At 43.3% G+C, this 27,381-nt stretch overlaps 1 protein-coding gene across 2 annotated transcripts in view; it reads left to right on the top strand.

Annotated features, from left to right (window-relative positions):
• Positions 1-27,381, top strand: part of LOC311229102 (radixin) — a 218,209-nt gene that overhangs the window by 187,787 nt on the left and 3,041 nt on the right. The window contains exons 8-13 of one of the 2 annotated variants that reach the window (XM_084315113.1): positions 4,149-4,245; positions 13,591-13,754; positions 19,463-19,593; positions 23,038-23,198; positions 25,114-25,206; positions 26,641-26,838. In XM_084315113.1, the coding sequence (XP_084171239.1) occupies positions 4,149-4,245; positions 13,591-13,754; positions 19,463-19,593; positions 23,038-23,198; positions 25,114-25,206; positions 26,641-26,838 (844 nt within the window). Of the gene's footprint in view, positions 1-4,148; positions 4,246-11,630; positions 11,882-13,590; positions 13,755-19,462; positions 19,594-23,037; positions 23,199-25,113; positions 25,207-26,640; positions 26,839-27,381 lie in introns of those variants that run through there. The other variant, XM_084315114.1, reaches the window with a different exon arrangement.

Genomic DNA, 27,381 nt, shown 5'->3' with positions numbered 1-27,381 from the left:
CGTCCTGACCTCTCCACGGACTCAGACCAGAGAGCATAGATAGGAACTGTTCAGATTCTTGATCTTTGGCAGTGCAGGGGTCGGATACAGCTTTCCAGTAGGAATCGCACAGCTTAGACTGACGAAGGACATGCTTAATAACATTAGTCCCCAGTATCAACTCATCATGCTGTCCCTGAACAACAAGCGTGGGGACCGACATCTTACAGCCATACACTTCCATCTCCACATCGAAGGCAGACTTTGGCGTGACACGACGTCCACCACATCCAACAAGGACCACGTTCACATTGATCTGGTTGTGCTCAGTTATCACTCCAGCCTCCCTCAGCTTCATCTCTGCTGCCTCGCTGATGCTACAAGCCATGGACCCGCTGTCCAGCATGCCACCCAGCGTTGTTGTACCACCCACACCCACAGGTGTATAAAAAAGACTGTCACTGCTGCTAATCCTGTGTATGTTCTGATACACAACAACTTCTGAGTCATCACTTGAATCCTTCACAGACGTATAAACCGTCTCAGCATCAGATATATAACTAGTTTGGGAGTTCACGACGGGACCTGTACTGCCTCCCTTCACATACAGGTCAGTTAGTTTCCCCCAAACTGAGGTTGGGAGGACTTATTGGCCTGACAGTCCCTCTTTGTATGCCCAGGGGCCAGACAGGCGAAACACAGCCTCTCATTCATGCAGTGTGAAATGGTGCTATGACTAGAGTCATCACAGACCCGACAAGCTTGCTCCCTGGGACGTCCCCCTCCAGGGGTACGCGGGAACCTCCCACCACGCATTGGAGTAGCGACATTGCGCTGCTGCATTTTCTCCATCATCCCCTGAAACATGTCCACCATACGGCTAAGAAGCCTCTCTTCCGACTGCTGGAGATTCTGACCGACAACTGCCGTAGAGGTGGGGCGTGGGACATGGCAGAACTCTCCTTGAACTGGGACAGAACCAGGAGAGGGGTAAGGAGTATGACACTCCTGGCATTGGGCTTGAAGAGAGAGAGGGATAGGACTCTGGGTGTGGCACTGCTCAGGTACTGACAAACTGGCTGGTGATGAGCTAGACTGCTCATGGAGGACAGTGGTGGTGTGACTCTTTAACTGCACAGCCCCACTAACTCTGCTGCTAGCCCTCAACTCCCTTTGGTAATCATCAATCCTCATCTGCACATCTCGTGAGGTCCATTCATGGATTGGCTTACATTTCAGAGTGTAGGATAACTCTGGGTCAGGACAATGTTTCACAAACATGAGCGCCACCTCATCACTCATGTTCCCTGCTTGCTTGCCCTGTCTGTCCAGACCCTCAATAGCTAGGTCTGCTGCCTTGTTCAATCTAATCCAGTAATCGACTGGGTTTTCTCTGGGTTTGGGCAGGGTGGCATAGAAGTCTGAAAGAGGGAGACATGAGGATGCATCACTGAAGTACTGAAGGAGGATATTGTAAATCAGCCCAGGGTCTCTATTGGCATCAAGTGATGGATCACTACGTAGGCCGATCCTCACAACATCTCTAGCTTTACCCCTTAACCGACTCAGAATTTCCTCAGCCTGCTCAAGCATAGGTATCGCCTGTTTCCTGAGATGAGACTTAGTCATGTCAATCCACTCCTGAACTGAACACTTATCAGAACCGTCACCTCTGAATGTCTGGGGTTCTCTGTCTGGCCTAACCTGAACTGTCACATGTGGGGCTTCCTGCCTGGTAGCTTCCCTGTGCGTATCCTGACTATGTGAAGTATTCTGGGGATCGCCACTCATGTTTATTACACCAGATGACATCAACTTTGCGACTATAGACTCGCCAATCTGGACACCTAACTGCCCTACCATATCTGTGAGGTGGTTCATAGCATCAGCATCGCTACTAGGTGTAGAAGTGTGAGGACCCTCCCCCATGAACTGCCCAACAGGAGCACAACCTGGGCTCTGACTCAACCCTGTACCCCTACCGCTGTCAGCCATGGACCGGGAATGCCCCACCCCCCTATCAAACTTCCTGGTGACATCGCTGCCGCCAGCATAGCCACTAAACGCCAAACCTCTTCCCATTGATAGGACTGGACTGGCAAAAGTATCCACCCTATCGTCATCAACTCCCCCCTCAGCCATTATAAGTACTCGCGTTGTGTTAAATTACGGAATACCAAATGAAAACAAATAAAAATTAAAATAAATAAAAATAAGATTATAATCAAAATAATAATTATATATATATTTTTTCTTTCTTTTTAACAAAACAAAAATAATCGTCACTCTATGTATGGGAGTGAAAACACTTCGCTCTGACCAATATACTAGTTACAGATCTGACCACACACTGATCTTGTACACAATTCTGGACAGCCACACAGCATCCACGGCGATCGGCGTCGAGCTGATCTTGAAGATCCAGAAGGTCGCGGCACCAGTGTAACGGTCAGAGATTGAAGAGACGGAACTGCTTTCGACTGTTTATTGCCTATAAAAAGACATGAAATAAAAACAGCTGTAGTGTTTTCCTGGTCACTGTACATCTGGTAGACCTCAAGCAGACCGGTACAACACTGCTCCTTTTATAATGTCTCAATGACACAGTATTTATAAAAGTACATGTATTTTACATTCTCATAACAATTAAAATAACAAACCCACTACTTTCCATTACACAGTATCATACCATTAATTTGCAAGTCTATACACCAAATTGGTAAACTTGCACGACCTGCTGGACATAGCAGGAAGTGCATCAGTGGATTTTCAGCAATATAATGACGTCGAATATAACATGTTTGCATTACGTATGAAGCCACATACCTATAAAAAGACATGAAATAAAAACAGCTGTAGTATTTTCCTGGTCACTGTACATCTGGTAGACCTGCATGTGTAACATAAAATGGTACATTAGACTTCCTTCTCAAGATTATTGTACAAAGAAAGTATTCGCGCCATAACACGTTCCTCCAGTTCCAACATTTGCAAACGCAACACACACACAGAACCAATACCAGCGGTCAAACCAACACAGCTATCATTACGTTATGTAATACAGTGAGCATTATGCACTAGGTTACTGCAGTTTAATGTTTAGACAAATTCTAACCAGAGAAATTAGTGAAATAGCAGAGCTACACTTCAATGGGGAACCTACCTCAAGCAGACCGGTACAACACTGCTGGATAGATACGGTGTCCCCACAGGGACATGCAGCGCGATATACAATGACCTCAACACGTCACCAGGTGGCTCCCAAAACAAATATGGTATGATGTTTCTCAATTTAGATAAAATTCACATGCAAACAAATATCATTTCTAACTCTGTTACACACACACAGACACACACACACACACAGACACACACATACATGCACAAACACACCCCCACACACTCACACACAGTCACACACATTCAAACTAATGTTTTCATCATGGGCTAATAAAACAGATTTTCAGATAGTAGAGAATAAATGTTTCTATCAAATGGACCTCAGGGAGCAACTTGGCAAAGTTCCAAAATCAATGTGTTTTTAGAGCGCCATAGTGTCTGTTTGACAACAGCGCCCTCTTCTGGGATCAGGCTGTAAAGACGTCTGCTGTCTATGGATCCTGTGTGATCTAAGCTTGTGGTCCAATGAAACAGTTGATCATTGAACTGATCAAAGACGTTTTTTGAAAACAATATTGGTTTCCAGCGTCATTCTCACTTGCTCAGTATACAATTTATTTGGGGCCTGGTATAATAGACACACGTACACACATGTTTAGGTCACTGGCTCAGAGAGCAGTGTTTGGGCCCTCTCTCATGCTAGTGTTCCTGAGAGTGATGGTTACCAGTAGATCCTCTCTCATGCTACTGTTCCTGAGAGTGATGGTTACCAGTAGATCCTCATGCTAGTGTTCCTGAGAGTGATGGTTACCAGTAGACCCTCATGCTAGTGTTCCTGAGAGTGATGGTTACCAGTAGATCCTCTCTCATGCTAGTGTTCCTGAGAGTGATGGTTACCAGTAGATCCTCTCTCATGCTAGTGTTCCTGAGAGTGATGGTTACCAGTAGATCCTCTCTCATGCTAGTGTTCCTGAGAGTGATGGTTACCAGTAGATCCTCTCTCATGCTAGTGTTCCTGAGAGTGATGGTTACTCTGATCTTCTCCTCAGGTTGACACCAAAGATTGGCTTCCCCTGGAGTGAGATCAGAAACATTTCCTTCAACGACAAGAAGTTTGTCATCAAGCCCATCGACAAGAAAGCTCCAGTAAGTTCTAGAGGTCTGTGGTGTACATCCAGCTCAGAGGCCGGTATTTATTGATTCATTTTATGTTCCATATAGTGAAATATTTGAGTAGAGTTGAATAATACTACCGGTATATTCATAATAATGTATTAATAATGTATAATAATAATAATAATAATAATAATAATAATAATAATAATAATAATAATAATAATAATAATAATAATAATAATAATAATAATAATAATAATATACTGAATTGACATCAATATCTTGACTTAAGTCAGGAATACTTGTTTGTAACAAATGGTTATACAGTGGCTCTGCTCTCAAGGTGTTCCCAGCACATATACATGCAAGCATGCTACGGAATTGGCTGCAAGCTCCATTCTAGGGCCTATAAAAGTGAGTCATAAAAAAATAATGTCAGGGTGTGCAAACGAAAGAGTAATTACTGTGTAATAACATTGAAATAACTGAATTACTTGGTAATGACCACGTAATTTGTGTACCTGTGATATGCCGTGCTGCCCGGTAGACAGTAGATGTGAGATGTGTGATGTGTAAGATATGTGAGATAGGTGAGATATGTGAGATAGGTCAGATATGTGTGATAGGTGAGATATATGAGATAGGTGAGGTATGTGAAATATGTGAGATATATGAGTTATGTGAGATAGGTAAGTGTTGAAAGCTACAGGTCGCCTCTATACATCTCAATCACCTACTCGAGATATAAACCTGCGGCCGCTCGATATCCCCCGGCGAGGTGCTAAACTCGCCAAGTTCTCGAGTCAATTTACTATTTCTGTCTAGATTACTTCAAGTCACTGGTCTTGTGATATCCAGTTGATATGAAATGTAATCATGAAGAGTTGTTAATCTCTTCTTGTTTGAAATAAACCAAATATATTGTCTAGGAGAACTCTTATATGCCTATAATAAACATACTTTGATATTACGCCACCGTCACCACCATCACCGTCCTCATTTGTGAGGAATGGTCTGTAATACTGCTCATTTGAAAGCTTGATGATATTACTTCACCGTTTAATAAGTATTACCACTGTACTAACACGTAATCATTGTTTGCACTCCCCGGCCCCTCCTGTCCCCCTCCTCCTCCTGCGGAACCGACCGTCCAACCCTGCAGTGATTCAGACGGTCGCGGTCCCACACAAGACAGAGTCAGTCTGGACACAGAGACACCGGAACCCGCAAACAACACCCATCTCCAATGCATAGTATTTCTTATCAGTACATAGCATATACATATATATATTTATATCTCTTAGCTGAAAAGCATTAACCAGTCAAGTGATTCAATCTGTAGTATGTTGCCAGTACAAATAGTCACCTTCAGAGGAAATCAGGGCGCGGCTGGTATTTTCTGGCATTGCTGGCAGGGATCAGTCCAAGAACTCAATGGATTATAAAAAGTCATTTTTATTTCAATGAAGTTACAGAAAAATACTATACTAAAAATATCCATTACAGTTTAAACGAAGCACAGAACAAAACATCTCATCATGCACGGCTTGTTAGCAGTGTCGAGCACCATTCTTCTCATCTCTCAAAAAAGTCTCTAATCACCATTCTTCTTCTCTCTCCAGCTCCGTGTAAAAATCCTCCTGTGATCTCGCCAGTTGGCCCTTATAAATCCCCAGATCTCTTCTGCTTATTGGTCCAAATACAGCGCTGTCACCGTGATGTCATTTCACCAGCCAGTCAATGCACGGCTCGTGGGGACTGGCTCTCCTCCCATTTTACTCCACTAGGTCGTAACTCGAAAGTAATTGTAACGTTTTCGCCGGAACAGACTCCCTTTGTTCTCTGCTGTGGAAAGTCCCTTCTTGAGCAGAGAGGCCCCTGTACATTCCTCTGGGCTGTAGTCAGTATTGAGAGGGAATAACTGGCCTGTGTTCCTACAATACACAATATATCTGTACTGCATACTCCATACCTGTAATACATCAATATACTATTGTATATTGCATTGTATATATTGTATATATATATATATAAATATACAATACACCTGTACCAATCATTGGTTTTATTCTATGCAGACAGGACAGGTTTAAACTGTGCCGACTTGCTCTCAGCTCAGGCCTGCTCTTTACTCCGACTGCACATTAACTGTAACATAGATTTATAAGTGTATAAATAGTATACAGGTCATATACATAGCTCCAATCATATATAATAAACATAAGAATATTATACAAAGTGTCACTCGTTGACTTGTGGCATTTTAACATGTGTTTACACATAACGTGTTTCTATTCCATTGTCCAGGAAGAATCTACAGACATTTCCCCATAATCATATATAAGATCAGGATGTCATACCCAGTGTCACTTAGTTGGCTGTGACACTTTACACCCCCTCTGTCATCCTGGTCGGTCATTTTCCATTGTCTTAATAGCGTCTGTACTGGGGAACGAGATGGCGATTGTGGGGTCACGTGGCTGTGACTCTCCACACCCCCTCTGCCATCTTGGTGCCTTGTTACCCTGGTAGCCGGCGGGAAGACTTGCATCTGTTGTTCCCTGGCAGGACGGCTCGACAGGATAGGGGTCACGTTGTTGCTTGGTATCCGGCGGGAAGACTTGCATCTGTTGTTCCCGGCCGATGCACCCAGGCTGTTGTCGTCTTGGTCATCTTGGTCACCTTGGTCATCTTGGTCATCTTGGTCACCTTGGTCATCTTGGTCATCTTGGGGTCGCCCCCTCTGACCTCTTGGATCTCTCCCATAGTTTGAGGTAGGTTGATTTGTCACTTCTCGGGCGACCCCCACGGGTCCCCGAGAATTGTAGCCGCAGTCCTCTATTGACGTGTGGTTGGCCTGGTCATGTGACCCTGTCCGTAGGTCTCGCAGGACATCACAGATACAGTCCACAGAGGACTAATTTCTCTTCTCTCTTTCAGGTCCATTCAGGGCTCTCGTCGCCCTGTAACCTGGGTCCAGGCCGATGTCTCTCTGTCCGGTCTGGGAGGTCTAGGAGGTCTGGGAGGTCTGGGAGGTCTGGGAGGTCTGGGAGGTCTAGGAGGTCTGGGAGGTCTGGGAGGTCTAGGAGGTCTAGATGAGGACCTTGAGGATGCTCTGGAGCTTGACCTATCCCGGTCTTCCTCCAGTTCCGATTTCTGACCTGAGTCAGTATATTCCTTCTTGCCATCCGCTGCGTCGTTCGCTGATTCCGGGGGACCGCCCCCCCGTCTAGGAGTGTGGCACTGATTCAGGTTTTGTCCCTTTACCAGCGCACCTTTACCAGCGCACATTGTTCACAGATCTTTCGGACTGTTGTTTCCGTCCACTTCCTTCTTGCACAGGGGGTCTACCCTGTGTTGTGCTTGTCTCTGTCCAGACTGGGTAGTTAGTTACTGTTTATGTCTGGTATTAGTTCCGGCTAGTTAGCCAGCTTGTAGATTCAGGCTATGTAGCCTCTTATAGACTCAGCTCCTGCTGATAACACCAGCCTGTATTATTACGCCGGTTCCATTTCCGTCCTAGTAGCAGGACTTATTCTGATTTTAAGTAAACATTAGGTTACTTCTGGTTGAGGTGACCTGGTACCTATTTTTTCTACTTAGGTTTCGACTGTAATTACGTTACTTTTTAGTCGTGAGTAAACTTTTACTGCTATCACAGAAATATACTTTAAGTGTGATTCTTTCTTTGAGTAGAACCTTCTACGTCTTTTGACTGTAAGAAAACATTACGTAACTTTTTAGTCGTGAGTAAACTTTTACTGCTATCACAGAAATATACTTTAAGTGTGATTATTTCCTTGAGTAGAACCTTCTACGTTTTTTGACTGTAAGAAAACATTACGTAACTTTTTAGTCGTGAGTAAACTTTTACTGCTATCACAGAAATATACTTTAAGTGTGATTCTTTCTTTGAGTAGAACCTTCTACGTCTTTTGACTGTAAGAAAACATTACGTAACTTTTTAGTCGTGAGTAAACTTTTACTGCTATCACAGAAATATACTTTAAGTGTGATTCTTTCTTTGAGTAGAACCTTCTACGTCTTTTGACTGTAAGAAAACATTACGTAACTTTTTAGTCGTGAGTAAACTTTTACTGCTATCACAGAAATATACTTTAAGTGTGATTCTTTCCTTGAGTAGAACCTTCTACGTTTTTTGACTGTAAGAAAACATTACGTAACTTTTTAGTCGTGAGTAAACTTTTACTGCTATCACAGAAATATACTTTAAGTGTGATTCTTTCTTTGAGTAGAACCTTCTACGTTTTTTGACTGTAAGAAAACATTACGTAACTTTTTAGTCGTGAGTAAACTTTTACTGCTATCACAGAAATATACTTTAAGTGTGATTCTTTCTTTGAGTAGAACCTTCTACGTCTTTTGACTGTAAGAAAACATTACGTAACTTTTTAGTCGTGAGTAAACTTTTACTGCTATCACAGAAATATACTTTAAGTGTGATTCTTTCCTTGAGTAGAACCTTCTACGTTTTTTGACTGTAAGAAAACATTACGTAACTTTTTCTTACAGTCAAAAAACGTAGAAGGTTCTACTCAAAGAAAGAATCACACTTAAAGTATATTTCTGTGATAGCAGTAAAAGTTTACTCACGACTAAAAAGTTACGTAATGTTTTCTTACAGTCAAAAAACGTAGAAGGTTCTACTCAAGGAAAGAATCACACTTAAAGTATATTTCTGTGATAGCAGTAAAAGTTTACTCACGACTAAAAAGTTACGTAATGTTTTCTTACAGTCAAAAGACGTAGAAGGTTCTACTCAAAGAAAGAATCACACTTAAAGTATATTTCTGTGATAGCAGTAAAAGTTTACTCACGACTAAAAAGTTACGTAATGTTTTCTTACAGTCAAAAGACGTAGAAGGTTCTACTCAAAGAAAGAATCACACTTAAAGTATATTTCTGTGATAGCAGTAAAAGTTTACTCACGACTAAAAAGTTACGTAATGTTTTCTTACAGTCAAAAAACGTAGAAGGTTCTACTCAAAGAAAGAATCACACTTAAAGTATATTTCTGTGATAGCAGTAAAAGTTTACTCACGACTAAAAAGTTACGTAATGTTTTCTTACAGTCAAAAGACGTAGAAGGTTCTACTCAAAGAAAGAATCACACTTAAAGTATATTTCTGTGATAGCAGTAAAAGTTTACTCACGACTAAAAAGTTACGTAATGTTTTCTTACAGTCAAAAAACGTAGAAGGTTCTACTCAAGGAAATAATCACACTTAAAGTATATTTCTGTGATAGCAGTAAAAGTTTACTCACGACTAAAAAGTTACGTAATGTTTTCTTACAGTCAAAAGACGTAGAAGGTTCTACTCAAAGAAAGAATCACACTTAAAGTATATTTCTGTGATAGCAGTAAAAGTTTACTCACGACTAAAAAGTAACGTAATTACAGTCGAAACCTAAGTAGAAAAAATAGGTACCAGGTCACCTCAACCAGAAGTAACCTAATGTTTACTTAAAATCAGAATAAGTCCTGCTACTAGGACGGAAATGGAACCGGCGTAATAATACAGGCTGGTGTTATCAGCAGGAGCTGAGTCTATAAGAGGCTACATAGCCTGAATCTACAAGCTGGCTAACTAGCCGGAACTAATACCAGACATAAACAGTAACTAACTACCCAGTCTGGACAGAGACAAGCACAACACAGGGTAGACCCCCTGTGCAAGAAGGAAGTGGACGGAAACAACAGTCCGAAAGATCTGTGAACAATGTGCGCTGGTAAAGGTGCGCTGGTAAAGGGACAAAACCTGAATCAGTGCCACACTCCTAGACGGGGGGGCGGTCCCCCGGAATCAGCGAACGACGCAGCGGATGGCAAGAAGGAATATACTGACTCAGGTCAGAAATCGGAACTGGAGGAAGACCGGGATAGGTCAAGCTCCAGAGCATCCTCAAGGTCCTCATCTAGACCTCCTAGACCTCCCAGACCTCCCAGACCTCCTAGACCTCCCAGACCTCCCAGACCTCCCAGACCTCCCAGACCTCCTAGACCTCCCAGACCGGACAGAGAGACATCGGCCTGGACCCAGGTTACAGGGCGACGAGAGCCCTGAATGGACCTGAAAGAGAGAAGAGAAATTAGTCCTCTGTGGACTGTATCTGTGATGTCCTGCGAGACCTACGGACAGGGTCACATGACCAGGCCAACCACACGTCAATAGAGGACTGCGGCTACAATTCTCGGGGACCCGTGGGGGTCGCCCGAGAAGTGACAAATCAACCTACCTCAAACTATGGGAGAGATCCAAGAGGTCAGAGGGGGCGACCCCAAGATGACCAAGATGACCAAGGTGACCAAGATGACCAAGATGACCAAGGTGACCAAGATGACCAAGACGACAACAGCCTGGGTGCATCGGCCGGGAACAACAGATGCAAGTCTTCCCGCCGGATACCAAGCAACAACGTGACCCCTATCCTGTCGAGCCGTCCTGCCAGGGAACAACAGATGCAAGTCTTCCCGCCGGCTACCAGGGTAACAAGGCACCAAGATGGCAGAGGGGGTGTGGAGAGTCACAGCCACGTGACCCCACAATCGCCATCTCGTTCCCCAGTACAGACGCTATTAAGACAATGGAAAATGACCGACCAGGATGACAGAGGGGGTGTAAAGTGTCACAGCCAACTAAGTGACACTGGGTATGACATCCTGATCTTATATATGATTATGGGGAAATGTCTGTAGATTCTTCCTGGACAATGGAATAGAAACACGTTATGTGTAAACACATGTTAAAATGCCACAAGTCAACGAGTGACACTTTGTATAATATTCTTATGTTTATTATATATGATTGGAGCTATGTATATGACCTGTATACTATTTATACACTTATAAATCTATGTTACAGTTAATGTGCAGTCGGAGTAAAGAGCAGGCCTGAGCTGAGAGCAAGTCGGCACAGTTTAAACCTGTCCTGTCTGCATAGAATAAAACCAATGATTGGTACAGGTGTATTGTATATTTATATATATATATATACAATATATACAATGCAATATACAATAGTATATTGATGTATTACAGGTATGGAGTATGCAGTACAGATATATTGTGTATTGTAGGAACACAGGCCAGTTATTCCCTCTCAATACTGACTACAGCCCAGAGGAATGTACAGGGGCCTCTCTGCTCAAGAAGGGACTTTCCACAGCAGAGAACAAAGGGAGTCTGTTCCGGCGAAAACGTTACAATTACTTTCGAGTTACGACCTAGTGGAGTAAAATGGGAGGAGAGCCAGTCCCCACGAGCCGTGCATTGACTGGCTGGTGAAATGACATCACGGTGACAGCGCTGTATTTGGACCAATAAGCAGAAGAGATCTGGGGATTTATAAGGGCCAACTGGCGAGATCACAGGAGGATTTTTACACGGAGCTGGAGAGAGAAGAAGAATGGTGATTAGAGACTTTTTTGAGAGATGAGAAGAATGGTGCTCGACACTGCTAACAAGCCGTGCATGATGAGATGTTTTGTTCTGTGCTTCGTTTAAACTGTAATGGATATTTTTAGTATAGTATTTTTCTGTAACTTCATTGAAATAAAAATGACTTTTTATAATCCATTGAGTTCTTGGACTGATCCCTGCCAGCAATGCCAGAAAATACCAGCCGCGCCCTGATTTCCTCTGAAGGTGACTATTTGTACTGGCAACATACTACAGATTGAATCACTTGACTGGTTAATGCTTTTCAGCTAAGAGATATAAATATATATATGTATATGCTATGTACTGATAAGAAATACTATGCATTGGAGATGGGTGTTGTTTGCGGGTTCCGGTGTCTCTGTGTCCAGACTGACTCTGTCTTGTGTGGGACCGCGACCGTCTGAATCACTGCAGGGTTGGACGGTCGGTTCCGCAGGAGGAGGAGGGGGACAGGAGGGGCCGGGGAGTGCAAACAATGATTACGTGTTAGTACAGTGGTAATACTTATTAAACGGTGAAGTAATATCATCAAGCTTTCAAATGAGCAGTATTACAGACCATTCCTCACAAATGAGGACGGTGATGGTGGTGACGGTGGCGTAATATCAAAGTATGTTTATTATAGGCATATAAGAGTTCTCCTAGACAATATATTTGGTTTATTTCAAACAAGAAGAGATTAACAACTCTTCATGATTACATTTCATATCAACTGGATATCACAAGACCAGTGACTTGAAGTAATCTAGACAGAAATAGTAAATTGACTCGAGAACTTGGCGAGTTTAGCACCTCGCCGGGGGATATCGAGCGGCCGCAGGTTTATATCTCGAGTAGGTGATTGAGATGTATAGAGGCGACCTGTAGCTTTCAACAGTAAGGTATGTGAGATAGGTAAGGTATGTGAGATAGGTAAGGTATGTGAGATAGGTGAGGTATGTGAGATAGGTAAGGTATGTGAGATAGGTAAGGTATGTGAGACAGGTAAGGTATGTGAGACAGGTGAGATATGTAAGGTATGTGAGATAGGTGAGGTATGTGAGATAGGTAAGGTATGTGAGATAGGTGAGGTATGTGAGACAGGTAAGGTATGTGAGACAGGTGATATATGTGAGATAGGTAAGGTATGTGAGATAGGTACGGTATGTGAGATAGGTGAGGTATGTGAGACAGGTAAGATATGTGAGACAGGTGAGATATGTGAGATAGGTGAGGTATGTGAGATAGGTGAGATAGGTGAGATATGTGAGATAGGTAAGGTATGTGAGATAGGTAAGGTATGTGAGATAGGTGAGGTATGTGAGACAGGTAAGGTATGTGAGACAGGTGATATATGTGAGATAGGTAAGGTATGTGAGATAGGTACGGTATGTGAGATAGGTAAGGTATGTGAGATAGGTGAGGTATGTGAGACAGGTAAGGTATGTGAGACAGGTGATATATGTGAGATAGGTAAGGTATGTGAGATAGGTAAGGTATGTGAGATAGGTGAGGTATGTGAGATAGGTAAGGTATGTGAGATAGGTAAGGTATGTGAGACAGGTAAGGTATGTGAGACAGGTGAGATATGTAAGGTATGTGAGATAGGTGAGGTATGTGAGATAGGTAAGGTATGTGAGATAGGTGAGGTATGTGAGACAGGTAAGGTATGTGAGACAGGTGATATATGTGAGATAGGTAAGGTATGTGAGATAGGTACGGTATGTGAGATAGGTGAGGTATGTGAGACAGGTAAGATATGTGAGACAGGTGAGATATGTGAGATAGGTGAGGTATGTGAGATAGGTGAGATAGGTGAGATATGTGAGATAGGTAAGGTATGTGAGACAGGTGACATATGTGAGATAGGTGAGGTATGTGAGATATGTGAGATAGGTGTACTCATACTTGGCTGTGGTGCGTCTTCCCTCCAGGACTTTGTGTTCTACGCCCCTCGGTTGCGGATCAACAAGCGTATCCTGGCGCTATGCATGGGTAACCACGAGCTGTACATGAGGAGGAGGAAGCCAGACACCATCGAGGTGCAGCAGATGAAGGCTCAGGCCAGAGAGGAGAAACACCATAAACAGATGGAGAGGTGAAGATACAGACATACAGTTTCATACATGTTCATCATATCATGACCATGTGGCTTTATAAAGGTCTGACATTTTGGTCAACAAGCACAAATTTGCAATAGCTGCGACCGCATACGTGCATGCATTCACACACACACACACACACACACACTCTTAGCTGTCCATCGTGTTCGATGATGACGCTTGCTCCAGGGATGGGGAGAGGGGGGGGGGGGGGGGGGTTAGCGCCGCTGCCGCTGGTGCCACTTCTCATGGGCGTTGAGTCCGATCCTTGAGCCGCACACCCGTCCACAGATGGCGCAAGGGAAGCCAGATACCTGGGGGATGCCAGCCGCCCGCTGGTGTCGTTGCGTGCGCCTCTCAGATCTTCGGTCTTGGTTCGTTTGGTGTATTTGGGAAACAGCAGTGGCACAAGTGACTTGCCAAGCTGATCTGTCGAGTGCCAGAGTTTCAAGCTGCGTGATGTTTGCACACTTTAGGAGGTCCCTGGTGTAGTCCTTAAAGCGTCTCTTTTGGCCTCCAGCAGCCCGCTTTGCTCCTTTCAGTTGGCCATAGAGGACTTGGCGGGGCAGGCGGTGGTCAGGCATACGTATGGTGTGCCCTATCCAACGAAGATGTTTTTTGGCCACAGCTGTGGCCATACAGATTGAGTTGGTGTTGTTGAGGATGTCTGTGTGCGGGACTCGATCTTCCCAGGTCAGGCCGAGGATCCTTTGGAGGCAACGGATGTGGAAAGCGTCCAGGTTGGTGATGTGCCGGCGGTATGGGGTCCAGGATTCTGCTCCATAGAGAAGAGTGGAGAGACATACTGCGTTGTAAACGGCAACCTTGGTGCTGATCTTCAGGTTTCGGTTTTCAAAAACCCTGCTGCGTAGGCGTCCAAAGGATGATGCCGCTTTATTGATATGTGTGTGTATCTCCGCGTCAAGGGAGCAGCATGAGGACAGAGTGGAGCCGAGGTAGGTGAAATGATCCACTGTTTTCAGTGGAACACCGTTTATGTGAAAACTGGGAGGTGTAGAGGTTCGGGAAGTGAGTTGGGACATGACTTCGGTTTTTTGTATGTTGACCTGGAGACCGAAGGATTGGTACAGGCTGGATATGGTGTCGAGAGCATGCTGCATAGACTCTGGACTGTGAGCTAAGATGGCACAGTCATCAGCGTACTGTAGCTCACATACTTGGCAGGATTTTGTCTTTGTGTGTGCCTGGAGCCGGCGGATGTTGAAGAGGCTACCATCAAGGCGGTATTCCACATGGACACCGTCTTCATGTCCCAGGGCTCGGCGGAAGAGGCAGGTGACGGCAGAGAGGAGGAGATTAAAGAGCACCGGAGCCAAGACACAGCCCTGCTTCACCCCAACATTAACCTTAAAGGATTCTGACTGGAGTTCACCCGTCTGGACTCTGGCTTGCATCCCGTCATGCAGCTGCTGAAGGATGGAGAGAAACTTGGGTGGTACCCCAAGTTTGTTGAGGTGTTTCCAGAGCAGCTCACGGCTGATGGTGTCAAAGGCTTTGCTTAGGTCTATGAAGGCTATGTAAAGATCCTTGCAATGCTCTCTGCTCTTCTCTAGCAGCTGCCTCAGGACAAAGACCATGTCGGTGGTGGATCTGGTCTTCCGAAAGCCACATTGAGTTTCCGGAAGCGCAGCTTCAGAGATGTTTTCCACCAGCCTGTTCAGCATGATCTTCGCCAGCACTTTCCCTGCGATGGAGAGGAGAGAGATTCCACGGCTGTTTCCGCAGACTTCTCTGTTCCCTTTCTGCTTGTAGATGACCACAATGTTTGCATCCTTCCAGTCCTGTGGGAGGGTCTCATGTTCCCAGATGTTGCAGACGGCGCGTGAGGAGGTACCCTCCGTGTTTGAAAACCTCTGCTGGGATGCCATCGGGTCCAGGGCTTTTATTGTTCTTTAGACCCGCAATGGCTTGACGGGTCTCAGAGAAGTGTGGTGGGGTGTCCAGGTGCATGACTGGTGGCATGTCTGGGAGATTATCCAGGATATGTGGGTCAGTGGGGTTGGTGTGATTGAGTAGAGACTCAAAGTGGTTTGCCCAGCGGGTGAGGATCTCATGTCGGTCCTTAAAGAGTTTAGGACACACACACACACACACACACACACACACACACACACACACACACACACACACGCACACACACACACACACACACACACACACACACACACACACACACACACACACACACACACACACACACACACACACACACACACACACACACACAAATAAATGCCACTCAAGAGGGGGCGTGGCTATGTGTGTATGTGTGTGTCCTCTTAGAATCTGTTCAGAAGTTATTAGACTTTTTGTTATAGGCCACTCCCACTGCCACTCCCCTTTTTTGCCAATTGGCATGAACAGTTCACCTCTTAAGTCTATTTTCAGAAAATGTGCCTAAAAGTACATACCCAAGTAAATGGAAGATTGCTCCACTTCTCCAAGGGCTATTTGCATGTTCTTGGTATCTAGGGACATCTATGGACGTCATGGAATGTATTCACAGTGTCAGAAATATTGTGTCTGTTACTATGCTTGGGTAAATTGTAATGAACCAAAGGAGAATATAAATAATTGTTTAAAATATTTTTTTCCCCATCTTTGACGGTGAATAACACATTGACCAGATGTGAACATTTTTGCCACTGAGCTCATTAAGAACCTTCTTAAGATCAAGTGTACAAAATATCTAAGCAAATGGATAAAGGGCAGATGATTTACAGGGGTTTTTGTAGATACAGTACTGAATTTTGCCATCCGAACACATGCAATTTGAAATATGAATATAGAATATAGAATATCAGGCCTATACATTACCTTATTATGGCCATGTCATACATCTATGGATCGGGCCAAATCTCCTCTTTCCAATGGCAGAGTTCAAACTGGATTTAGTACCACCAGGCACCTGTAACAGGGCAGCAAAGACCGTAAATGAAATCTACTGTAAGTACAGTTACTTCTTTATAATGTCCATTGCTCCACCATTTTTCATCAGATTGATTGATTGATTGATTGAAAACTTTATTAACAGATTGCAGAATGGGTACAATACAGTACAGCTCAATACACACAATTGTTAAGGGGATGCAGACCAGAGAAAGACTTTCGTCTTGTTTCCACCAGGGTCCCCCATTTTCAATTCATCAGGACATATATGACATACATGACATACAGATAGTCAGTACTGCTACATCTATACATTTATGACATACCAGATTTGCAAATACAGTACTGTTTGTGATACAGAAGGAGTCAAGAAAAGGGAGTATATACATTTGACGTAGAAACTGTACATTGGAGGAGGTTGGGTGGGGGGGGTTGGGTACACTGGGATATTGACAACCATACTGGGTAATTTACATTGGAGGTGGTTGGGGGGGGGGGGGGGCACACTGTATAAACAAGCAAAACTGTACATTGAGGGGGGGGAGACTCTGTACAAACAAACAAAATTGTACATTGGACTATTGACAAAACCATACTAGGTAAATGACTGTACATTGGAGGGGGTTGGGTTAGGATATTTACAGGGGCCAGTGTTGAATTGCAGTCTCCCGTAGGTGTCTCTTGAGAGAGGTTTTGAAAGTGGGTAGTGATCCACATTCCTTTACAGCTTTGGGTAGGGCGTTCCACATTGATGTGGCATAATTGCGAAACGTGTTTAGTCCCTTATTTGAGGCACGTTTTTTCCTAGACGTTCACAGAAAGGTCAAGGAACAAACCACATTCTATTTTATGGCAATAATGTTCAGGTTTGTTCGACCCGTGAGATATAATCACACAAATAATGTCAGGCTTTTTTGCAAATAATATTTTCAGCAGCTTTCACAGAGGCTGGTGTGAGCTGGGTAGTTTAGTTTTATGAAATTTCAATGTCCATTTAAAGCCCTGGGTCTCCTCTGTCTTAGGACTACAACACTTTCATGATGCGTTATTTTTTTGCGACACCGGGCCCGCCAGGCTTAAGGGGTTAATCAGCTCCTTTGGCTTATGACCAACCTTTCCACAAAATCTTGTGCAAGTCTGTGAATCCAGTTATGCTCTTTTTAGCAATAGGCCACTCCCATTGCCACACCTCCTTTTAGCCAATTCGCAGTTTTTGTAGTATTTTAGGTTTTTGAACCCCTCACTCTAATCTAATGGACATTCCTGTTTCCCTACCGTAGCCTGTCAGAATCTCATATTAAGTCCATGACATGAACACGACACAAACCCACATGCAGGCACAAACACACCTGTGTCAAGTTGTGTAATGTAGAATTTCAGCCCATAGAGGGCAGTGTTGCAGTGAAATACCTTGTGATCTGCATCTTTCAGAGATGATCTAGCTAATACACTAGTTAATTAATACACTAGTACACTAATACACTAGTTAATTAGTAAACTAGTAATACACTAATACACTAGGTAATGTATACACTAGTACACTAGTTAATTAATTCTCTAGTACACGAATACACTAGTTAATAATAATAATAATAATAATAATAATAATAATAATAATAATAATACATCAAATTTGTATAGCATACAGAACAAAACAGACACTTCACAGAACTTAATGAATACAATAGTACACTAATACACTAGTTATTTAATACACTAGTACACCAATACACTAGTTAATACACTAGAGAGAGCTACAGTAATTAATGGCAATACAACTATGCTAACTACAATTCAATGCAACTGTGCTGTGCTTACATGCATTTAAAACCGCTTAACCTGCGCCCCCAAACGTGGCCGTTTCAGTTTTAGTTTTATTAGTTTTTAGTTTTTTTGCAAACCAAAACAACATACTTTATACTTATAGCACATCCATGAGCCTGGTCTCTTTTGAAAGATGACATTTTGAAGTTTCTGATTCCAGAAAGATAATTCACTTTTAGTGCTAAAGTACTAGAGTAACATAGGTCTGAACATGAGTTATAGAAAAACTTGTTACTCAAGTTGTTCTGTAGTAGTTAGTAGTCCAGAGGTAGTATTTCCCCAGAATGCCAGGAGGCTTACAAAGCCATACGGACCCATAGCCTGAAGCATTATGTAGTACATGTCCAAATTCCATAAAGATCCATTCAGAAATGAGTGATTAGGAGTGATTTTGGTCAACTGTGTAAAAAAAGAATTGTTTTCTCATAGACTTCAATTCATTCGGCTGTTTTTCTCTTCCTGTTTTTGCTTGTTAGTTTTTCACCTAGATCCTAGATCATACATCCCCAGATGGGGTATCATTGGAAAGCCACACTCATTGGCTACAACCCTCTACAATAATTTTCGAGATCGCCAAATGATTGACGGAATTGATTGATTGAATACTTTATTTTGACACAATCGTCAAATACCGGCATGTAACTCGAGAACCGCTGAACGGATTTTGGCCCACATGTGGTACGTTGCAGGCTAAGAGGATGCCTCTTTAATAATAATAATCATTTCAGGTGTAGGTTCTGAATTCTATCTTAGTATTGTACCAATCTATAGCTTTCAATGACTATTTTGAAATCATCATTAGCATGCTCAGTTCTCAAGATTAGAATCTGATACGTGAAATTGTATACCTGAAATGGTTAATGACAATGAACTGCTTAACCATCCACAGCTGCACGTAGCGGAAGTCTCTCTATATCAGCATCAGCTAAAGGCCTAAAGGCGATTGTAAATCATCTTTATTTCTTGGCAGAGCTCAGCTAGAAAACGAGAAGAAGAAGCGAGAGTTTGCAGAGAGGGAGAAGGAGAGGATAGAGAGAGAGAAAGACGAGCTGATGGAGAGACTGAGACAGATCGAACAGCAGACGCTAAAGGCGCAGAAAGGTATGTTTCCAACACGTGTGCAGAAACAAACATGTCTTGTGTTATTTACATCTTTTTTTTAAATATATATATATATATATATACATGTTGTTTTGCAAAACCAAACGAAACAAGACAAACAAGGATAATGACAGAACAGCAACATGATAGCAACATCCACACACACACACACACACACACACACACACACACACACACACACACACACACACACACACACACACACACACAGCAATGGGAGCAGTTAGGCGTCTCCCTCGACTCCCAGAGTCAGTATTGAAAGCAGAGAAACGGAAAGGAAGATCACTACAGGAGGAGTTACATTTTTGATATAGCTAATACTTACACAAAAAGCTAGTCCAGATAGCTAAACACAAAAAGCTAGTCCACTGAGAAACCATCATCAATGGCTCAGTGTAAATTGCCATTGACTTGGTCTGCAGTTGGTCAACCCCGGCACCCCATGGTCAACCCTGGCAACCCAAAGTCAATCCCGGCACCCCACGATCAACCCTGGCACGCCACGGTCAACAGTCAACGTGACTGTGAGGGCTGTGATTACGCCGTGAGCCGGCGCTTCCCACATTTCCGCATTTACCTTGAGACATAAAGGACAGCGTTGCTCTGGTGTGGAGGAGAGATTAGCACCCTAGTATGAACCATCCTGCCCCTCACCTCACAGCCTCCCTTTCACTCCATTTGCATCCTACATTTCCCCCCGGGAACAACTGAATGACACAGCATAAGCACACCTGGTTATGGACCCAACCGAGCAGTGATTTATATAGTAGCTTGTGGCGCCTGTCAGAAACAGGCTGAAAGGCCATAAGTTAAAAGCTACCATACATTTAAAAGATGCAAAACATAGCCGTATTAATCACTGGAGCACTTCAGAAGGCAGGTCAGTCAGTCTTTTGTCTGTAAACCTGTTAACCTGTGACGTCTTCAGCATCTGAGAGTCTTTTTTGCTTTGCATATTTGGTTCATTATTTGCATAGAACTGAGGGCAAGTAGGAGCAGTATGAGCAGTAGAGACAGGAGATTGTCTGCACACAATAAAAAAAAGTCTCTGGGCTTTTGCCACAAACATGCTGACTTTAATAAGTCAGCTCGGCGGGTGGAAGTAATTGACAGTATTGAGTTGTGCCAAACATGTTTCAAATGTTTTGCTCTAGGAGGTGAAGAAAGTCATGTTATTTAAAGTAAGTCTTTGATGGCTATGTATTTTCTTTTATGATACTGGGCTTTCAAATGGATTCTGTGGGTCCTAGGGAGGTCAAGTCTGCTCAGCCCATGAAGCGGTGTGTAAACTCTGGGGACCTTAAGCGTAAGTCAATCTCCAGAGTTCCAGTCCAGCATTGAAGTGGAAGATCATCGATAATGGCTTCATACAGAAACAGATACAAGTCATGTCTCTACCAGAGAGAACCACCCAACCTTACCATACAGGATACAATGATGCATAACTGTCTCTCTACCAGAGAGGACCACCCAACCTTACCATACAGGATACAATGATGCATAACTGTCTCTCTACCAGAGAGGACCACCCAACCTTACCATACAGGATACAATGATGCATAACTGTCTCTCTACCAGAGAGGACCACCCAACCTTACCATACAGGATACAATGATGCATAACTGTCTCTCTACCAGAGAGGACCACCCAACCTTACCATACAGGATACAATGGTGGTACCATTACTGTCTCTCTACCAGAGAGGACCACCCAACCTTACCATACAGGATACAATGGTGGTACCATAACTGTCTCTCTACCAGAGAGGACCACCCAACCTTACCATACAGGATACAATGATGCATAACTGTCTCTCTACCAGAGAGGACCACCCAACCTTACCATACAGGATACAATGATGGGTACTGGATAAATAGCTCTGAAACCATTTGCAAGCAGATATGTGATGTGTGAAGAGAGTGACCAACTGTGTCAAATGCTTTTGACAGATCTACAAAAAGGGCAGCACAGTGTTTTCTTTTGTCAAGGTCAGATACTATATAATTTACAACTAGAGTAGTGGCTGTGATAGTGCTATGTTTTGCTCTAAACCCTGATTGATGTGGGCTTAATACAGAGTGATCTGAGAGAAACGTTTTGAGTTGATCATTTATCAGTGATACTATGATAGGAACTATGCATAATGACAATGAATGATTAAATATATGTGTTATTTGTTCTGTAATTAATGGAGGAGCTAACCCGAGAAAAGGATCCAGCTTATCCCTTCCAGTTGATTTCCTGGTATCAATGGTCCGTAGTTATTCAAAAACAACACAGTAAGAGAAGGGCTGCAAGGAAAACTGTGAGGCATGCACCAGCTCATGACCACCAAGAGGGGGCTCCATATAATTATTATCAAACAAATGACTGACTTCAACCAAGTGCCTATTAACTCAATCAGCGCCAGACCCGAGGATAGTCGGGTTATCTTGCCACACCCGTTCATTACAGGCACACACTGGGTTAACTGGGTTAACATGGGGAATCATCCTGAGAATGCCAAAGTGCAATACCGGCCACATCCTCCCAGGTGGCAGTATCGAGCACCCTTTGAAACCTTATATCTTGGCCTGTGCAACGATCAAATGTCTCCGGGCGCACTTTTCTTTGTCAGGCGAGTCGAGTTGGTATCCCGATCACATTGAGAAGTGTCAAACGCCCCCAATGCATCTGTTGTGGTGGATTATGTTGGCGACACGATGGACACCAATACTTGGACTCGCGATCAGACAATTGGAATATTCTTTTTGGGGTACCTCCTAGTGAAGGTAAGGACTAAATTATATCAATCCTGCTTTGATCCAACCATGATTTCACCTCGATCGCAACGTGTGTGTGTAACGTTACTCCACAACGTATGCCGTTGGTGACGATCAAAGCATAAAAAAATACCTATTGTATATATTTGATTTGGAAATAGTACCGTGTCCAGGCGAGAAACGGCAACGTTTTAGTGAAATTCACGTGTTGCTGCATATCGTCGTTTTCTGGGATTAGACAGGATCACTCTAAACTATACTTATATTCACCAAGGTATAACACGTGAACGTATTGATGAAAAAAAAAAATTGTAAAATGTATTCTTTTTCACATGTTGAAGGATAGATAGTTGATGTCAAATGGGCCATAGTATTGCATCCATAGCTATAATATAGAATATATATATAGCCCTGCAAACACCGCCACTTATTCCTATCTTTTAGAGCGTTGGCGTGGTAGGAACAAACGATGCTCAAGTCAGTGGCGTCCAATGAGTTAAAGGCCAGACAAATCTCTTTCTGCTCAGATATTAAACCATTCAATTCAACATGTGTAGGTAAATAGATATGCATGTGTATGTACTGTATGTGTTAAAATGTGTGTATGTGTGTGTATGTACTGTATGTATTAAAATGTGTGTATGTGTGTGTGTGTTTGCAGAACTGGAGGAGCAGACACGTCGGGCCTTGGAGTTGGACCAGGAGAGGAAGAAAGCGAAGGAGGAGGCGGAGAGGCTGGAGAAAGAGAAACAGGTAGCAGAGGAGGGCAAGGCAGCGCTGGCACAACAAGCTGCAGACCAGATGAAGAACCAGGAACAACTGGTATGACAACCAATCATCAGTCACTGTATACTGTACATTTACTGGTATTACAACCAAGCATGAGTCACTATATAGTATATACATATATTTACTGCTATGCGCTTGGGTCGTTTTTAGAATCATGTATGTAGAACAGCCCCTAGGGCTGGGCGATATGACCAAAAACGTTATCGCGATAAAATTATACAATTATTTTCATATAATTCGATATCGATAATTATCATCGATATAATGTCTGTCAAGTTTAATTAACTTCTTATGCTGCTGCGAATGTCTCGAGTCGAGTTGATGTCGTCATCAGTCCGCGCACGTTAGCAGTTAGCCGACAAGCGGAATATCTCATGACAATGTAATAAATATGACACTAAAATACTCTCTTCCGCCACAATATATTGAAACGACGTCCACTGTATACCCCACACTACTATAAACGTGGCCTCAGAATTCACGCCACACACATACTCGGCACGTAAATATATAAAACATCGCCGTGCAAGCTAGTTATCCTAGCCAGCCTGTTGTTTCTAAGCGAATGTCTCGAGTCGAGTTGATGTCGTCATCTGTCCGCGCACGTTAGCAGTTAGCCGACAAGCGGAGTATCTCATGAGACAATGTAATAAATATGACACTAAAATACTCTGTTCCGCCCAATTCATTGCAACAACGTCCACCGTATACCCCACACTACTATAACAGTTACCCTCAGAATTCAAAACACACACCAACTCGGCAGGTAACCTGTGAAATAGCGCCGTGCAAGCTAATTAGCCATAGCCAGCCTCGTTTCCGAGCGGAGTATTTCATGACAATTTACAAAAAAATGACCCTAAAATACTCTGTTCTGCCCAATTCATTGCAACGACGTCCACCGTATACCCCACAGTACTATAACAGTTACCCTCAGAATTCAAAACACACACCAACTCGGCAGGTAACCTGTGAAATAGCGCCGTGCAAGCTAATTAGCCATAGCCAGCCTTGAGTCCTAAACCAAAACAGTAGCGCATCTGGAGCTGTGGTGCGTAAGCACGTCATCACGTAACATTGGTTGTTGTTATTGAGTGTGTTGAGCCGAGGCTGAGCGGAGCCAAACTTGGAAAATCGATATATCGAAACTTTGCGACCACGTTTCATGTTTATTTCGAGGAAATAATTTATCGCAATATTTATCGTTATCATTTTATCGCCCAGCCCTAACAGCCCCGCCCACTTTTCTTGATCCTGGAAGCAACCATTGTAATTGGAGGATCAAGGACAGGGGGGTGGGTTTTGAGATAGCTCTGTAGGTATGCAGTATTGTAATTGTGTCTTTCAATCAATCAGTTCCCTCAACCATCATTCCTTGGACATTCTGACAGCTGAAACGAGAAAAAAAATGTAACATTCCGTTCCATTTGAACAGAGCAATACTGCAGCAGTAATTCACTAGATATGCAGTAAAAAGGAGACTTGTTTATCATGGCGTTCTGGGACTATTGATGCTGTTATGAAGTTATTGTTATAAGCTGGGAAAAGGAAACTGAGATATTATTAGATATATATTTTTACAATGTTGTGTGTGTTGTGACACTATTCCTGAAACGTTTCTAATAATTAACCTGAAGTAAGAGTTATCTTTATAACCCATGATGTCATGCAGCTATGCTAACACTAATGAATTATTTGGGCCTTTATTGGGACTGCATTTTGGACTGGACTGCATTTTATTTAGCGCTTTTATCCAAAGTGCTTTACAACTTATGCCTCACATTCACCCATTCAATCACGCATTCACACAACGACAGCGGAGGCAACCATGCAAGGTGCCAACCTGCTCATCGTGTTCAGGAGTTAAGTGGCATATAGCAGTAATGGTTATTCACTGTTAACATGTGTGTGACAGAGGAGTGTGCGATCTGCTCTCTGCTCCATGCAGGCTGCTGAGCTGGCGGAGTTCACTGCCAAAATCGCTCTGCTTGAGGAGGCCAAGAGGAAAAAGGAGGACGAGGCTACAGAATGGCAGCACAAAGTAACGCTTACCTAACGTAGACTCTGTGTGTGTGTATGTGGGTGTGGGTGTGGGGGTGGGTGGGTGGGTGGGTGTGTCTCAGTTCTGCTATATGCAAATGTTTAAAGCGGCTGCCCAAGCCAAGCCACTAACGTCTGTGATTTCACAAATGGTTTATTCTGCGAGGGCATAATGAGTTCATTAACATTCTAAGGCTTTGTTTAGACTGTGGGCAAATCAGATCTTTCTCAAATCAGATATTTAACTGTCCACACTGTTTATTTGCAAGTGATCAGATCGGATTTGTCTGTCCAGACATCACCAACCTATCTGCACGGGTTGCTATGGTAATGTTAACCGTCTGTTACATTACTAATGTAGTGTTTGTTAGAACAAATGGCAGCTACAATGTGTTGTTCTAAAACGCTAAAAACGTTGTTACGTTAACGTTACAGTTTTGCCATTAGACAAATGGATTAGCTATCAGCTAACGTTAGCCGCTCTGATGCATGTCCATCACTCTGGATTTTACGTTGTTGTTGTGTGTCGAGTGACACAGATGACACAGAAATCCTATTTGAGTGTCCAGAGCGTCCAGATTGAGACACATCTGCAGAAATCCAATTGGAGTTGCATTTTTTTTCAAACCACCTCCAAATGTGGTTTGGATCAGATTTGCAAAAATCACATTTCATGTGTTTCATGTCAATCTGGATATAATCTGGATATAACCTGGATAGGCCAAAATCTGATTTGGGCTGTAGTCTGAACAAGGCCTAAGTACAACTATAATATGTGAACCTATCTGACTACACTTCTGTGTGACTTCAACACTGTACCCTTTAAACAAATGCTGTACACATAGTCGATAGCATAATTATTGGGAAGGTGACCCACTTTTTGTGTCCTACTCCCTCTGCATTTGAACAGATTCAATTTTAAACTTAACTTTTTACACACAAGAACAACCGGCAACTCTGGGCTTTTGGTCTTTCTCTGCATCACAACAATGACAACAGCAACTGAAACCAATCTGATCTCACTGTCCCAATGATTTCAGCCTAGTATGCATTTTAGATTATGGAGGCAGCATTATGTGTTTTTGAGACCAATATTAACATTTCCCCCATACGTCAACAATCTTTAATATACCATAGGTACTAATATACCATGTACTAATATGCCTATCACCTACCTACCAATATACAAAGTCCAAATATACCATGTACTAATATGCCTATCCCCTACCTACCAATATACAAAGTCCAAATATACCATGTACTAATATGCCTATCCCCTACCTACCAATATACAAAGTCCAAATATACTGTGGGGTAGAAAACATTTAGAGGTTTCCGGATCCCTTTCAGATCTTCAAATAACCATGTGGCCCACCACTCCCTCAACAAACGCAAGTGTTTTAAACTAAAGGGAACATTTCTGTCTGATCCCCAGGCCCTGTCAGCCCAGGAGGACCTGGAGAAGACGAAGGAGGAGCTGAAGACGGTGATGACGTCCCCCTCGGGCCCGGAGCACGACGAGCAGGACGAGACGAGCGCCGACCTGCGTAGCGACGGCGTCACCGGCCACCGCAGTGAGGAGGAGCGCGTCACGGAGGCCCAGAAGAACGAGCGCGTCAAGAAACAGCTACAGGTACAGGGTTCAGTTTTCAGTGTTCAGGTTCAGTGTTCAGGTACAGTGTTCAGGTTCAGTTTTCAGTGTTCAGGTACAGGGTTCAGGTACAGTGTTCAGTGTTCAGGTACAGGGTTCAGTGTTCAGGTACAGTGTTCAGGTACAGGGTTCAGTGTTCAGGTTCAGTGTTCAGGTTCAGTGTTCAGGTACAATGTTCAGGTTCAGGTACAGTGTTCAGGTTCAGTGTTCAGTGTTCAGGTACAGTGTTCAGGTACAGTGTTCAGGTTCAGTCTTCAGGTACAGTGTTCAGGTACAGGGTTCAGGTTCAGGGTTCAGTGTTCAGGTACAGTGTTCAGGTACAGGGTTCAGGTACAGTGTTCAGGTACAGTGTTCAGGTACAGTGTTCAGGTACAGGTACAGTGTTCAGGTTCAGGTACAGGGTTCAGTGTTCAGGTACAGTGTTCAGGGTTCAGTGTTCAGGTACAGTGTTTAGGGTTCAGTGTTCAGGTACAGTGTTCAGGTACAGTGTTCAGGGTTTAGTGTGCAGGTAGTGTTCAGGTTCAG

This window comes from Notolepis coatsorum (assembly GCF_963971535.1).
Source record: "Notolepis coatsorum genome assembly, chromosome: 5".
NCBI classification, from domain to species: Eukaryota; Metazoa; Chordata; class Actinopteri; order Aulopiformes; family Paralepididae; genus Notolepis; species Notolepis coatsorum.
The sequence above is the reverse complement of the archived record's forward strand: the minus strand, read 5'-3'. Positions and strand labels throughout refer to the sequence as shown.